Source organism: Ranitomeya variabilis, chromosome 5 (genome assembly GCF_051348905.1).
Source record: "Ranitomeya variabilis isolate aRanVar5 chromosome 5, aRanVar5.hap1, whole genome shotgun sequence".
NCBI classification, from domain to species: Eukaryota; Metazoa; Chordata; class Amphibia; order Anura; family Dendrobatidae; genus Ranitomeya; species Ranitomeya variabilis.
The window spans coordinates 6,879,569-6,896,901 of record NC_135236.1 but is presented as its reverse complement, the minus strand read 5'-3'; the positions used below and the strand labels follow the sequence as shown (position 1 = coordinate 6,896,901).

At 47.6% G+C, this 17,333-nt stretch overlaps 1 protein-coding gene across 1 annotated transcript in view; it reads left to right on the top strand.

The window, feature by feature from the left end:
• The window catches only part of TFR2 (transferrin receptor 2), a 112,672-nt gene that overhangs the window by 68,503 nt on the left and 26,836 nt on the right, over window positions 1-17,333 (top strand). Inside the window, exons 6-9 of the mRNA XM_077261519.1 lie at window positions 6,948-7,059; window positions 7,656-7,778; window positions 7,852-7,929; window positions 8,860-8,999. Coding sequence (XP_077117634.1) covers window positions 6,948-7,059; window positions 7,656-7,778; window positions 7,852-7,929; window positions 8,860-8,999 — 453 coding nt within the window. The remainder of the gene's footprint in view (window positions 1-6,947; window positions 7,060-7,655; window positions 7,779-7,851; window positions 7,930-8,859; window positions 9,000-17,333) is intronic.

Here is a 17,333-nt window from a genome sequence, read left to right as displayed (position 1 = left end):
AGTGTGCTATCAGAAAGAGTCTTCAGTGCTGCTGGTTCAATACTGACCAAAAAAAGGACTCGTCTGGCTACCCAAAATGTGGATGATCTAACCTTCATTAAAATGAACCAATCATGGATTTCTAATTATTTGGCCCCACCTTCCCCTGCTGACACGTAGCTTTCCTGTAAAAAGGTCTTGCTTTTGGCCTCCTCTTACTGCCTGCTCCAATTCCTCCATTTGCAGCTGCGGAATCTCCACCATAGGCCATTTTTTTACCTCCATAAATGGGCTGACTCCCCCCCACAGGGCCGTGGTCACCACTTGGTGCAAGCACCCGTGCGAGTGGCGTTTGCCTGGACAGGTGGGTGTGCCCACTCTTGAGCGACGGCACAGGGTCCCTCATAGTACAATGAAGTGTCTCTGGTGGTGGTGGTGCACAACCAACGTCAGACACACCGTCGTAATATGAGGGGCCTCGTGCCAGTACCGCAGCCCACGAGAGAGTGTTCCCCCCCAGCTCAAACAGTGCCCTACCACTTGCAATACTTACCTCTCCCTGCTCCACCACTGTGTAGTCTGTGCTGATAAATCCTTCAATGGCACTGCCAATACCAATTTGTTGAAATGAGAGATGATAGTTAAAATATACAGGGGCCCTGTCCTACATTTAGACCAGTTAATACTTTGCACCTACTACCACTGTCTGCTACTCAGCAGAGGAGCCCACCCCTGTACCTAGCTATGCCACCTGTTTATTTATGAACATTTGTTTGGCAGACATATACCTCACTTAATTGTTTTGGCCTACTAACTGTGTCATCCACTCCTTACAGTTGTCCTCCACTCCTTACAGTTGTCCTCCACTGAACAAACCTATGCCGCCAGTTTACTCCTGTTACCAGTTTTGAACTGCATAGAGCCTACTTTTTTTTATTTTAGGCCTAGTAAGTCTGTGCCACTCCTTGCAATCGTCCTCCGCTGACCAAACCAATGCTGCCTGTGTACCCCTGTAACCCATTTTAAACTGCATAGAGCCTACTTTTTTATTTGAGGCCTACTACCTGTGTCTGTCTGCGCCACTCAATACAGCTGTCCTCCACTGAACAAAGCTGAGCTTCAATTTTCAGGCTTTCGGCCTATATCAGATATTAAACTGCATTTGGCCTACTTGTTTGTTTGGGCCTACTAACGGTGTCTGCCGCTGCTTGTTGTTCTCCTCCACTGATCAAAGCTGAGCTTCAATTTTCAGGCTTTCAGCCTATATGAACTATGAAACTGCATTTGGCCTACTTGTTTGTTGGGCCTACTAACGGTGTCTGCCACTCCTTGGTATTCTCCTCCACTGAACAAAACTGAGCTTCAATCTTCAGGCTTTCGGCCTATATCAGATATTAAGCTGCATTTGGCCTACTTGTTTGTTTGGGCCTACTAACGGTGTCTGCCGCTGCTTGTTGTTCTCCTCCACTGAACAAAGCTGAGCTTCAATTTTCAGGCTTTCAGCCTATATGAACTATGAAACTGCATTTGGCCTACTTGTTTGTTGGGCCTACTAACGGTGTCTGCCGCTCCTTGGTGTTCTCCTCCAATGAACAAAGCTGAGCTTCAATTTTCAGGCTTTCAGCCTACGTAAAATATGAAAATGCATTTGGCCTACTTGTTTGGTTGGGCCTACTAACGGTGTCTGCCGCTCCTTGATGTTCTACTCCACTGAACAAAGCAGTGTTTACTCCTGTTACCAATTTTGAACTGCTATTGGCCCAATTTATTACTTGGGCCTACTAACTGTGTCTGCCACTCATTACAGTTTTCCTCCACTGAACAAAGCAATGCCGCCTGTTTAGTCCTGTTACCAATTTTGAACTGCATTTAGCCTACTTTATTAATTGGGCCCATATCTGTGTTTCCTCCTCATCCTGCCCATTGCCCAGCCAGTGCTACATGAGTCTGCTGGTACATTGACCCAGACCACTACATTCCCCTTGCACTCTACACAGCCAGTATCTGACCCTGCTGAAAGTCTGGTTCCCCTTCCCGCATACTATACCACCTGTAGTATAGTGACCCCTGTGGCAGCTAGGGGGCGCTGTGTGTGCTCCTTGGGATATGCATGGAGGCATATTTGTCATTATAATCATGGTGAAACAGTGACTAGCAGTGTTGTGAATGGCCGATATGTGTCGCAGAGGGAGTCTGCGTGGTAAGTCTGATGCAATGTTGTTGTTCTGGGACCTGTAGTCCCTCAAGAGTGTGTATGTCTATGGTGTAGTTGTAAGGGAGACTTATTAGGCTAGTTGTGTGAGATGGGCGGGACAAACTAGCCACACAAACGCACTCCCATCTAGGGGAGTGGTTGGTAGCATATAATGTGACTGAGGTTTGGTCACATGGGGCTCTCTCCAGGACCTTCCAGCACAGACCATTCAGATCCACACTCAGAGCCCATGTGACCAAACATCAGTCACAACTAGTCACGCCCCAACCACACCCATTTAGCACTTCTGATAACAATGTTTCGTAAACAATAATTATAAACAAAAAAAATATGGCTACACATGATGCTCCATACTGTATAATAGCCCCACATGACGCTCCATACTGTATAATGGCCACACATGACGCTCCATACTGTATAATGGCCACACATGATGCTCCATACTGTATAATGGCCACACATGACGCTCCATACTGTATAATGGCCACACATGACGCTCCATACTGTATAATGGCCACACATGACGCTCCATACTGTATAATGGCCACACATGACGCTCCATACTGTATAATGGCCACACATGACGCTCCATACTGTATAATGGCCACACATGACGCTCCATACTGTATAATAGCCCCACATGACCCTCCATACTGTATAATGGCCACACATGACGCTCCATACTGTATAATGGCCCCAAATGATGCTGCGTACAGTGTACTGGCCCCACGTGATGCTCCATACAGTATAATTGGGCCAACATGATGCTCCATACTGTATATTGGCCACACAGTGCTCCATACTGTATAATGGCCACACATGATGCTCAATACTGTATAATGGCCACACATGATGCTGCGTACAGTATAATGGCCACACATGATGCTCCATACTGTATAATGGCCACACATGATGCTCCATACTGTATAAGCGACCTGCTGCAGCTTGCAGTGTGCACATAGATGGACCTGCTGCAGCTTGCAGTGTGTATATAGTTACATAGTTACATAGCTATTAAGGTTGAAGGAAGACTTTAAGTCCATCTAGTTCAGCCCATAGCCTAACATGCCCTAACATGTTGATCCAGGGGAAGGCAAAAAAAACCCCATGTGGTAAGAGTAAGCTCCACCATGGGGAAAAAAATTCCTTCCCGACCCCACATACGGCAATCAGACTAGTTCCCTGGATCAACGCCTTATCAAGGAATCTAGTGTATATACCCTGTAACATTATACTTTTCCAGAAAGGTATCCAGTCCCCTCTTAAATGTAAGTAATGAATCCCTCATTACAACATCATACGGCAGAGAGTTCCATAGTCTCACTGCTCTTACAGTAAAGAATCGGCGTCTGTTATTATGCTTAAACCTTCTTTCCTCCAGACGTAGAGGATGCCCCCTTGTCCCGGTCTCAGGTCTATGACTAAAAAGATCATCAGAAAGGTCTTTGTACTGTCCCCTCATATATTTATACATTAACATAAGATCACCCCTTAGCCTTAGTTTTTCCAAGTGTAATAACCTTTCTTGGTATTGCAGACCCCCCAGTCCTCTAATAACCTTGGTCGCTCTTCTCTGCACCCGCTCCAGTTCAGCTATGTCTTTCTTATACACCGGAGACCTGCTGCAGGTTTTTGGAGGAGATGTGTCCCTGTTCTGGGGGTCTGTGATGCTCTGGGGGGGTCTGTGATGCTCTGGGGGTCTGTGATGCCCTGGGGGGTCTGTGATGCCCTGGGGGGTCTGTGATGCTCTGGGGGTCTGTGATGCTCTGGGGGGTATGTGGTCCTCTGGGGGTCTGTGATGCTCTGGGGGTCTGTGATGCCCAGGTTGTAGCCCCAGGCTGCTGGCTGATGTCGATGAGCATGGCAGATAAGAAGTGCCGCTTATTGCTAGATATATTGGTAAATGGAGACAGTAGGTCTGCTGCAGCACCAGGGTAATTACAGTAATGCAGGAGCAGAGGCAGCAGAGTGTGTGAGCCCTGGCACACGGACACTGCCATCTGAGCAGTAAAGTTCCTGGTGTGCTCTCGGCCAGGGAGTGGTGAGCTGTCAGCTGTGATGGAGCGCAGACAGTGCACTTAACTTTCCAGCAGCAGTAGCAGCGTGTGCTGAGTGCATTAGCCTCCCCTCTCGCCTCCCTTGTAACTTACCCTCCTCATCCTCCCTCCGTTCTCTACAATCGAGGAAATAAATCAGGGAGGAAGCGGAGAGAGGGAGACTGGAGTGGAGATCTCCTCCCAAAGTGTCTCTGATGGCGGCTGATCAGACCTGGCTGCGAGAGTAGCTGTGCTCAGCCTCTGCACGGTCACTGCCTGGAGTTTATTCTTCGCTGCTTCCATCCCATCCCTGCCTAATACAAGGGGGCGTGTCGGCTGCTTCTGCTGTGTGCGGGACTGCGGGGCACAGCCTCAGAATCGGGACAGTCCCGCAGTATGAGGGACGGTTGGGAGCTATGATGACAGGAAAATCCTCAGGACGGGGTTGAAGGTGTTAACATTACTGGACACTTTGCTCGGTGGGGTGGATCACCTAATCTGGAGTCTCTGCTTGTGCCTGTTGCTCTGCAGCATCTTTCTCGACTTGCGTCTGTCATGGCTTGATGCGCGGCCTGAGGCTCTGCTCTATCTAGGAATTGCTCATTGAGCTTCAGTAGTCCCTCACGATAGGCTGCGCTCAGTGGCAGTAGGGCGACCTGCCACTGGGGGTCTACGCTACCCTTGATGCTAATGTGTCTCTGGTGACGGACTTGTTCCACGTCCCATTGCAACAGTTCAGAGATCATAGGCTGCCTGTCTTTGGTAGTGGCGTCAATCTGTTTTGTAGTACAGAGCGCAGCAAGAACCTCCTTGGTCTGTTGGTTGTAGCCGGCCTTCCCCAACTGAGGCCACGATTGCCAAAAACAAGATACGGCAGGAAAACAAGAGAGGGGAGGGGTGTAACTGCTACCCGTACAGTAATGTCCCAGGTATAATAAATACTAAGTCCAACACTTAAAACTCATCACAGAATCCTCGCAGGGACCGGGCAAGCTTTTAGTGACAGGAATGCGTGCTCACCCCAGATCACTAATGCTCTGTATCCCACTGCTTGCCACCTGTTTGTCAAAGTGAGGGGATCATGCAGAGCCCAACGCTACCACCAATTTCCCACGATAAAGCGATAAAGCACGCCACTGCTTCTAATCGTAAGGACAATTAAGTATTGGCTGACGAGTGATGGACGAGGCCGTGGCTGCTTCCACTACCAGGCCGGTTATTGGGGAACTCGCAGCTAGCGTATGGTGTATACCGTACATCAGAGTCCAACACATGGAATATATATATATATATACATACACTCTGTTATGGTCACCACTAAGCTCCGCAATAACAAACAAAAAAAACTATCTGGCACCACCAATTGTCTATACACCCGGTCTCATTTGCACATGGAAACACGAGAAGCAATGGGATGAAACTGAGAGGGAGGAGACACAGATTAGATATTAGAAAAAACTTTTTGATAGTGAGGGTGATCAATGAGTGGATCAAGCGGCCACGGGAGGTGGTGAGTTCTCCTTCAAGGGAAGTCTTCACACAGAGGCTGGACAGACACCTGTCTGGGATGGTTTAGTGACTCCTGCATTGAGCAGGGGGTTGGACCAGATGACCCTGGAGGTCCCGATGACCCTGGAGGTCCCTTCCAACTCTGACATTCTATGTATAAGATATGAACAGGTACATAAAATAAAGAGGGGTAACAGGAGAAAAGTACCTGACCTGATGTCACAGAAATAGGGCTGCTCTTTGTGAAGGGAAGCTCTTTGTTCTGGAAAGGATCCAGGACTTCAGCGAGTTGTATCTCCCAGCACTGAGCAATGATTATAGGTCAGAATCTGCTTTTATTAGATAAGTCTTGCCGACTTCCCTCCACTTGGTGACCTCAGCTGGTGGCAGGTAGATGAGATGCTGTTCAGGTCCCCAAAAATGATGGGATCTCCAATCTTGAGTACGTCTGCCCCCCTGGAGGTCCCAGGCAGGAGATATTAATGCCATATTCCTCATCCTGAGTTTAGCTTTCTATAGGTAGGAGACGTGGCGTAAACTACCTTATCCATCCGGCCGATATTAATTCTGGTGTGATGCGCAGACGGCGCAGTGATGTAAGTAAATGCGTTCCGTCGGTCTCTTTATCACATCGCAGAATATATGTCTCCTATAACTGCAGAACTTACGCTTGCCACAAAAAAACAATAATCATAACTGAACTTCCGTGCCCGAGCATCTCGTATCATTGGTCTGCAAAGTCTTCCTGTGCTGAAAGGCCTATGGATCAGTATTTTACCTTTCAGGATTCGCTGTACCTTTAAATCTGCAGAATCTCAATTCTTTGTGTGCTTTTGACCCATTGAATGCACAGGAAAAAAAACCATGCAAAACGCTGCAAATATTCCTCAGCGTTTTTACTGCAAAGACATGCAGAAATTTCTGCAAGAAAATACTCCGTGTCGTCCCACAGCCTTTAGTATAACCTTTGCATCTGCTCTCCATCAGAAAATCCACTTTAATTACCTGTTTACAGCAGGAGGTCACAGAACAAGCGGGGTCAGGTGGAGTGTGAGTTGTTTTGTCCTTTTCAATTTGTGATGAAGCCATGATATAGTGCGCAATATGGGGGTGACGTCCGCTCTCGAGAGGTGGTCTACAGACTGGTCCGATTTACCATTGCATTATGACATCGCTTTGAGCCCCCAGTATCATTGTGTCCTCCGCAGATCTCGCCCCAACACCCTGGACATTATTGATGACAGCAGCGCGATTGTGCAGACGCTCGACATCGGTGACCCAGAAGTGTATTGTCCGTACAGCGCCACGGGGAAGGCGGAGGTAAGGCCCTGTTATTATGGGGGGCACTGAGGATTTCACTGTTATTATGGGGGGCACTGTGGATATCACTGTTATTATGAGGGGCACTGTGGATATAGCTGTTATTATGGGGGCACTGTGGATATAGCTGTTATTATGGGGGCACTGTGGATATCACTGTTATTATGGGGGAACTGTGGATATCACTGTTATTATGGGGGCACTGTGGATATCACTGTTATTATGGGGGCACTGTGGATATCGCTGTTATTATGGGGGCACTGTGGATATCACTTATGGGGCACTGTGGATATCACTGTTATTATGGGGGCACTGTGGATATCACTGTTATTATGGGGGCACTGTGGATATCACTGTTATTATGGGGGCACTGTGGATATCACTGTTATTATGGGGGCACTGTGGATATCACTGTTATTATGGGGCACTGTGGATATCACTGTTATTATGGGGGGCACTGTGGATATCGCTGTTATTATGGGGGCACTGTGGATATCGCTGTTATTATGGGGGCACTGTGGATATCACTGTTATTATGGAGGCACTGTGGATATCGCTGTTATTATGGGGGCACTGTGGATGTTGTTGTATTACAGGGGGGTCTGTTGTACGTGAATTATGGACGTGTGGAAGATTTCCAGGTCCTGAGGTCTCGAGATGTTAATGCATCGGCCGCTCTGGTCATCGTCCGTGCCGGGCAGATCAGCTTCGCAGAGAAGGTGAGGGGCACCAGGGGTCGGGCCCCGAGGCCACTTGTAGCCTCCATCACTGCAGCATATTCATCCCCTGCAGGTCTACAATGCACAGGAGGCCGGAGCTGTGGGGGTGTTAATATTCCCAGAAAATGTGGAGTCCCCGGTGTATGGACACGTGAGTAACGGTGACAGTCCTCCCCCTGTAGCCTGCCCGCAGAGAGCATGGCTCCTCCCCCTGTAGCCTGCCCGCAGAGAGCATGGCTCTTCCCCCTGTCGCCTGCCCGCAGAGAGCGCGGCTCCTCCCCCTGTCGCCTGCCCGCAGAGAGCGCAGCTCCTCCCCCTGTAGCCTGCCCTCAGAGAGCGCAGCTCCTCCCCCTGTAGCCTGCCCGCAGAGAGCATGGCTCCTCCCCCTGTAGCCTGCCTGCAGACAGCATGGCTTCTCCCCCTGTAGCCTGCCCGCAGAGAGCGCGGCTCCTCCCCCTGTAGCCTGCCTGCAGAGAGCACAGCTCCTCCCCCTGTAGCCTGCCCGCAGAGAGCGCAGCTCCTCCCCCTGTAGCCTGCCTGCAGAGAGCATGGCTCCTCCCCAGTAGCCTGCCTGCAGAGAGCATGGCTCCTCCCCTGTAGCCTGCCTGCAGAGAGCATGGCTTCTCCCCTGTAGCGTGCCAGCAGATAGCGCAGCTCCTCCCCCTGTAGCCTGCCCGCAGAGAGCATGGCTCCTCCCCCTGTAGCCTGCCTGCAGAGAGCATGGCTCCTCCCCAGTAGCCTGCCTGCAGAGAGCATGGCTCCTCCCCTGTAGCCTGCCTGCAGAGAGCATGGCTTCTCCCCTGTAGCGTGCCAGCAGATAGCGCAGCTCCTCCCCCTGTAGCCTGCCCGCAGAGAGCATGGCTCCTCCCCCTGTAGCCTGCCTGCAGAGAGCATGGCTCCTCCCCAGTAGCCTGCCTGCAGAGAGCATGGCTCCTCCCCCTGTAGCCTGCCTGCAGAGAGCATGGCTCCTCCCCTGTAGCCTGCCAGCAGAGAGCGCGGCTCCTCCCCCTGTAGCCTGCCCGCAGACCGTGACTCTCGTATCCCTTCCTCTGATGGGGTCTGTCTCCTTCTGTCCTTCCAGGTTCACTTTGGCACTGGAGACCCCAACACTCCCGGGTTCCCGTCCTTCAATCACACGCAATTTCCTCCCTTCAGATCCTCCGGGCTCCCAAAAATGCTGGTGCAGGCGATCAGTCTGTCGTCTGCGCGCTCATTACTGGGGTAGGTACGAAGCTGCGGCAATCTCTGCCCTCCAGTCACATCCAGAGCATCACGTGTCATGTGAGTGGGGCGTAAGACAGGATGTGTAAGTGAGTACACCCCTGTATTATCAGTACATTCTATACACAGAGCTCTGTATAAGTGAGTACACCCCTGTATTATTAGTACATTATATATACAGTGTTCAGTATAAGTGAGTACACCCCTGCATTAATAGTATAGTATATACTCAGAGCTCAGTATAAGTGAGCACACCCCTGTATTATTAGTACATTATATATACAGTGTTCAGTATAAGTGAGTACACCCCTGTATTATTAGTACATTATATATACAGTGTTCAGTATAAGTGAGTACACCCCTGCATTATCAGTATAGTATATACTCAGAGCTCAGTATAAGTGAGCACACCCCTGTATTATTAGTACATTATATATACAGTGTTCAGTATAAGTGAGTACACCCCTGTATTATATTGAACACTGTATATACTGTACTGATAATAGAGGGGTGTACTCCCTTATACTGAGCACTGTATTTACAGTGGGTACGGAAAGTATTCACTGTTTGTTTCATTGCAGCCATTTGGTAAATTCAGTAAAGTTATTTTTTTCTCATTAATGTACACTGCACACCATCTTAACTGAAAAAACAGAAATGTAGAAATTTTTGCAAATTTATTAAAAAAAAACTGAACTATCACATGGTCATAAGTCTTCAGACCCTCTCCTCAGACTCTCATGTGTAAGCCACATGCTGTCCATTTCCTTGTGATCCTCCTTGAGATGGTTCTACTCCTTCATTGGAGGCTAGCGGCATGTAATTAAACTGATAGGACTTTATTCTGCCACCGATATACGTGGATGAGATGTGTCTGAGGGATGTGATCACGAACCTCTGTATAAACAATGACGGATAGCGTTACTCGCCAACCTGTGCTCCTAGTCCTTATCAGCTGCGTGTGGTGGTCCAGAAGGATGATGCAGTGCTGAATTCAACAGGCTTTATTTACAGTACTTTGATGAGATGAGACATCAGGGAAGATGAAGGAATTAAGATGAGGTAGGAGTGAGGACTGTAGGTTAGAGATAATAGAAGCTCAAGGTTAGAGGTAACAAGAGAATCCTTCTCCAGCTCTCCAGCAATAGATGATAGAACTAAGTGTATTACCATTACATAAATGTCCATGTATGACTGAAAGTCTATCAGAATAAACTGAACAGCACACTCCCCGTCTGAAATCCTTGGATTTCACTATACCAACAGTCTCGAATTGGGAGTATTTACCTGAAGTGCATGGAGAGATGCCTCAACCTGTAAGATAAAAACAACGCATGCAATGCAACAATAACATATTGTATAACAAGATAGATGAATGTCTATAACGAGTTCCTGACGTAATCCAAAGGATAACCCATCTTCGGATTGGAGTAGCCACGCTAGGCCAAACTGTCTCCAACCCATTTGTAATCCAAAGGTTCAAATTCCTTGAAACAGTTCTTACTGACTGGATGGATAATCAATCCTCAACCGGTATGAGTAAGATAATCTCTGATATAGGCCTAATGAAAGATTTGGGGTCATCTTGCTTAGTAACTGTCACTTCTACCTTGCGTACCTTGCCATCGTCACTTGGAAAGGTTTTAGATATAAGTCCCATAGGCCATGCGTTTCTTTCCTCCTTCTGGTCTTTCATGAGGATAATATCTCCTACTTGTAAATTTGGCTTTACTTGTTGCCATTTTCTTCGTTTTTGGAGAAGTGTCAGGTATTCCCTCTTCCATCTATTCCAGAAACAATCAGCCAGATGTTGCACATGTTTCCACCGTTTCTGATATTTGTTACCGGACACGGAGTCTTCAGGCGGGTTAGGAACAGTTCCAAGTTTCTGGATGAGGAGAGTTGCCGGAGTGAGAATAGTAGGAGATTCTGGATCCATAGATATGGGTACAAGAGGTCTTGAGTTTACTATAGCAGAGACTTCTGCAGAAAGTGGTCAAGGTCTCGTGAGTGAGTCTTGAAAGATTTGAGTCCATTAGCATAGATTCCAGTATCCGACGAGTAATGCCTATCATTCTTTCCCATGATCCGCCAATATGGGAAGCATGAGGAGGATTGAAGACCCAGGAACAGCCATTGGTTGTCAAGAAGTTCTGGACTGGTGTTGAATTCAGTTGTAGTTCTTGACAGGCACCTACAAAGTTTGTTCCACAATCAGATCTTAATTGTTTTACTGGTCCTCTGATGGAGAAGAATTGTCTTAGGGCATTGATGAAACTGGAGGAATCCATGGACTCTATCACTTCTATGTGTATTGCTCGTACACTCATACACGTGAACAACCCTGCCCAATGTTTACTTTCCACATGTCCGCCTCCGGTCTGACGTGCAGCGACTGCCCATGGGCCAAAAACGTCCAAGCCAACATAGGTAAATGGAGGCTCTGTGCTTGTCCTATCAGCAGGCAAATCAGACATCTGTTGTTGTTGCAGTTTTCCCCTTGTCTTACGACACTGAACACAATGATGATTTAAATGGGAAACCGGTCTCTTTGCTCCCACAATCCAGAGGCCTGCAGCTCTTAAGGCTCCTTCAGTGAAGTGTCTGCCTTGATGTTTGATTTTTTCATGGTAATGTCGTATTAGTAGAGCGGTGATATGGTGATGACCAGGTATAATTAGAGGATTCTTTTCTGCCTCATCCAATTTAACTTTGCTTAAACGACCACCAACTCTCAATAAACACCTCTCGTCTATTACTGGGTTTAGGTTGACAATGGGCTGTTCTTAGGAACGTCTTGTTTTTTACGTATACATTCCAGTTCCTTGTGAAAAACATTCTGCTGCACATTGCGTATCACAATGAGTTCACTCAGAGCAATGTCTTCTGCAGAGAGAGGCTTATGGCAGATATGCCAACCGTGACAATCAGTGTTACTGTCCTTATTGCGATAGCATTGTACAATGTGTACTAACCTTGCAATGGCATGAACCAGCCTCGTCCATCTTGAGAAGCGATCAAAACGCAGACAGTCCAAGCCAACCTTCTCCTTGAATTTGGTGATGAAGGTGCTGACATCAGGATGGATCTCCGGGTCGACATCTGGATCCTGAAGGTTGAAGCTGTCTTCAATGGCAGTCTCTTCGCATTGGTCATGAAGGAACTCTGGTCCTGTTAACCAAGAAGAGCTTGCGAAGGCACCAATAGACACTGGTCTAGTAGCAAGGTCCGCAGGGTTAAGATGGGATGGAACATGCTGCCATTGCTGGGGTTTAGAGAATTTCCTGATCCTTTCCACGTGGTTACTGACATAGACGTAGAAGCGTTTCGTCTGGTTATATATGTAGCCCAGAACTACCTTACTGTCTGTGTAGAATTTTGTGTCATCCACGTGAATAGCTAGTTCGCTCTGTATGAAGTCTGCGATCTCTATGGCTAGTACAGCCCCACAGAGCTTGAGTCTGGGTATGGTGTGCTCGGGACTAGGAGCCAGTTTAGCCTTTCCAAACAGAAATCCAACATGGGCTTCATTGTTAGAGTCTACAACCTTCAAGTAAGCAACAGCGGCAATAGCTTCAGTGGAGGCATCAGCGAATACATGAATCTTTTTCCTTTGACTTGTAGCTAGGGATGCCGGAGTGTAACAACGTGGTATGTGGATCTTATCCAAGGCGCAAAGAGATTCTCTCCACGACTTCCACCTTAGTTGTTTGTCCACAAGGAGTGGTATATCCCAGTCCTTAATGCACTCTGAGAGTTGTCTCAACAGGAGCTTGCCTTGTATAGTCAGGGGTGCGACAAACCCAAGTGGATCATATAGACTGTTCACCACTGACAGAACCCCACGCTTAAAGAATGGTTTTTCTGCACCACTAACCTGAAAGCTGAAGGAGGCCTTTAGCAAGTTCCACCTCAGGCCTAGGCGTCTCTGTACTGGTGGATTGTCTGGGCCTAGATTCAAGTCCCTAAATTCTGCGGCATGATCATTAGGGTGAAAAGCCTTCATGACAACAGCACTATTGGAGGCAATTTTATGCAATCTTAAATGAGCTTTAGAAAGCATACCTTGTGTCCGTTTGAGCAGATGTATGGCTTCTTCCGCTGTGGGTAGGGATTTAAGACCCATCGTCCACGTAGAAGTCCTTTTCATTGAACTGTTGGGCATCCTTCCCAAACTCTGCTGCGCCATCGGAGGCGGTCCTACATAGGCCGTATGTAGCGACTGCAGGAGAAGGACTGTTTCCGAACACGTGCACCTTCATGTGGTATTCGACCATTTCCTTGTTGGTGTCGTTGTCTCGGTGCCATAGAAAACAGAGATAATTTCTGTGATCTTGTTGCACGATGAAACAATGGAACATTTGTTCGATGTCGGCGGTAATGGCGACCGGTTCCTTTCTGAATCTCATGAGCACTCCCACCAGGTTATTAGTCAGGTTCGGACCAGTGAGGAGAACGTCATTCAGAGATACGCCATCATGTTTGGCGCTTGAATCGAACACCATTCTGATTTGTTTCGGCTTTCTTGGATGATTCACTCCTAAGGAAGGTAGATACCAGCATTCTTCATCAGCTTGCAATGGTGGAGCTGGCTCTGCGTGGTCATTGTGAAATATCTCGTACATAAAGGCTATGAAATGTTCCTTCATTTCAGGCTTGTTCCTTAATGTTCTCTGCAGTGAGATGAATCTAGATAAGGTCTGTTCTCTGTTGTTAGGAAGACTGGTCCTTGAAGCCTTGAAGGGTGAGGGAGCAACCCAACGGTCAGATTCATTTTAGAAGAATCCACTGTCCATCATTTTAAGAAACTCCTTGTCTTCTATGGATAAGGCAACTTTGTTGTCATCCTTTGTTGTGTGAAACACTGTTCTCCCTAAGTCATCACCGTAGGGAGTGGGGATGATGTCAGGCTCCTGGATGCAATCAGAGAACCTTTCTTTCACTTCGTAGTGATGAGGGCATGGCTTACAGTGAGTTGCACGACCATTTTGGAGCACATACGTTTTACAGGCGTTGACTTCGGATGCCTTGTGACTCCTATCCAGACATACATCGCCCACGATTACCCAGCCTAGGTCGAGTCTTTGGGCGTATGGAGCATCATCTGGGCCATTGCATTGTTGACGCATCTTGTGGACCTTCAAAATGTCCCTCCCGAGTAGGATTAGAATATCAGCATTCATGTCCAGAGGAGGAATTTCATTAGTCAGGTGCCTCAAGTGGCGATGATGAAGCGCGGCTTCCGGAGTGGGAATCTCCTCCTTGTTATCAGGTATCTGGTCACATTCAATTAGGGTTGGCAAGGGTATATGCACGTTTCCCTTGATTGAAGAGACTATGTACCCAGAGGCTCTCCTGCCAGAAGTCTCAATACGACCAGAGCAGGTGTTGAGGGTGTATGGAGTCGTTTGTCCCTTTATGATGAAGATCTCAAAGAATTTGGGCCTTGCTAGAGATCGGTTACTTTGCTCATCTATTATGGCGTACATTTTGGAGGCCTTGTTGGGTTGTCCTTCTGGATAGACCTTAACCAGACATACCTTGGCACAGCATTTAGGAACGATCCCTTCTCCACATACCTCAGTACATGAGGAGGAAACAGCAGTTGCAGTTGGGTCAGGGACTTGTGGCTCCCCGCCATGCTTTTCAGCAGGATTGGATGCTGCAGAAGGTTGTGAGTTGTGTGGAGCTGGCGTGGGATGCATGGCTGTGACGTGCTTATCACTGCTGCATTCAGTGCACTTAATGGTGGCCTTACGGTCCTTAGCGAGGTGGTGTGAGGAGGCGCAACACTTATAACATATCCCAAGCTCCTTGAGGGTATCTTTACGCTCCTGCAAAGTCCTTGCTCTGAATCCACGGCATCCTTTAAGTGGGTGAGGCCTTTTGTGGATAGGGCACATACGGTTACTGTCCATGACTTTAGGAGCAACATTTGTTTTGGTGAAGGCAGGTGTAGTAAGTGGAATGTCCGTCTTTCTCACGGATACTGTGTTCCTTGAATCTCTACGTTTGGCAATGTTATCATACCTTGTAGATGATGATGATGCTGGTGGAGTCGGCTCAGTGAAGTCGAAGCTGGGATCATTCTTCTTCCGAGCTTGGTCACAGATGAACCTGGAAAAATGTGAAAAGGAGGGAAAGGACACATCATACTGCCTTTTATACCGTGAGCCATGGTCTGCCCATTTATCCTGCATGCCGTGTGGCAACTTGGACACTATTGGATTAACGCCATGAGCAGTATCTAGGTAGCTCAGTCCTGAGAGACGTGGGTCTAATTCTGCCAATTCTATTTCCTTTAGCAGGTCGCTCAAATCTTGAAGTTTTCTATTGTCCTTGTCAGTTATCTTTGGGAAGGTTTGCAGTCTTTTAAATAAGGCACTTTCTATGGCTTCTGAGCTGCCGTAGCTTTGTTCCAGTCTCTCCCAGGCCGCAATAAGACCTGCATCTGAATAGTCCACATGAACTGCCCTTATTGTCTTTATGCGCTCTGCCGATTCAGGGCCTAACCAGTTAACAAGCAAATCCAGTTGTTCCTTGCCAGTGAGATTAAGGTCTTGGATCACTAGAGACTAATGTTTATTAACTCCCGGTGAATCATATATCTGGCAAAGTCAGACATGTCCGATCTCCCAGTCACTGTTGCAGGATGAACTTGTGATATCCATGGGGGATGTAAGTTCTCTGGCTTATATGACTGCGACAAATCAGGACGAAATGATGCAGCATACGGGTTAAACTGCGGTTTAGTCTCTATAGGTTCTGCTGGCTGTGGCCTAAGTTGTGAGTTAGTGCTGGAAGTTACCTTGTCGGCAGTAGGTGGCGACATTTCTTGACTGCTGGCGCATCCGTGTTAGAAACTGGAGGTGGTGCTGGTGCAGATGTTAAATGTCTTAGCACGTAGTCAGAAGTGCGATCAGCTGAGTCCTCCATTTCTTCTGGAATAAGACAGTCCGAATTATCTTCTTGTCCCAATGCTTGTTCAAGGACCTTCAGTTTAGCAAGGGCTGTTGCTTCTTCCCTTTCTGCTTGGAGTATTTTTAATTTCCTTTGAGCTTCCATTTTGTTTCTTTGAGCCTCCGTCTCATTTCTTTGAGCTTCCATTTGGGCTTCTACTTCCACTTCAGCCTCCCTCTTAGCAAAGGAGCTTTTTACTCTAGCTTCTTCTGCAGCTGCACGGATCTCCAGTAGCTTGTCGGACAATGTTGACTTCCTGGAGTGAGATGATCTGGAAGACCGAGCTGTGATTTTGGTCGATGTTGTGCGCTGTGACCTAACCTCTTGGAGGTGAGCGATGCGGAGTTCTGCTTTATCCTGGGCATCTCATACTAATGAGGTCTTTTCTTGGAGAACAGTTTCCCTTTCAGCTAGTTCTGCTGGGGCATCTTCCATGTCACAGTTACTCAGGAATGTGATGTACTTTGCAGACAGTCTCTGGTAGCGATCATAGGCGGCAGATAAACTCTTCAATGTGGCGGTTAAATCTGCAGCGTTACTGTGAGAGCGTCGAACAGCTGCTAAATAGTGATCAATTGTACCCCATAAATGTTCTAGGTTATCATGGAACTCGTCTCTAGTAGTCTCAAAGTTCTCTCTGGCCTTTTGTGTCGGCTAGGTTACACATCTGGGTCGTACGTCTTACTCAGCAGTAAGTGTGGACTCTGCTCCTGCAGCATCTATGGTGTCGGGAACCTGATGTGCTTCACTTGCAGATGGGTCCACGGTGCCTTTGTGGACATGTTTTAGCTAAGATGGCGGAAAGTTAAGACTTGCTAGCAGACAATGCATATGCACACAGACACTGTAGACTTAGGTCTCTTGTTACTATTCTGCCACCGATATACGTGGATGAGATGTGTCTGAGGGATGTGATCACGAATCTCTGTATAAACAATGGCGGACAGCGTTACTCGCCAACCTGTGCTCCTAGTCCTTATCAGCTGCACGTGGTGATCCGGAAGGATGATGCAGTGATGAATTCAACAGACTTTATTTACAGTACCTTGATGAGATGAGACATCAGGGAAGATGAAGGAATGAAGATGAGGTAGGAGTGAGGACTGTAGGTTAGAGCTGTTGTAGAAGCACCAGATAGAGATAATAGAAGCTCCAGGTTAGAGATAATAGAAGCTCTAGGTTAGAGGTAACAAGAGAATCCTTCTCCAGCTCTGCAGCACATGTGTGTTCTAAGAGGGCACGGAGTACAAACAGGAAGAGAAGGAAAAAGATAGGAGAAGCTATAGACAGAGAGGTATTATGGGAAAGTACCATAACAAAATATTACAGTGTAATACAGCAATGGCCAGTAGATCACAGCAAAGTATAACATAT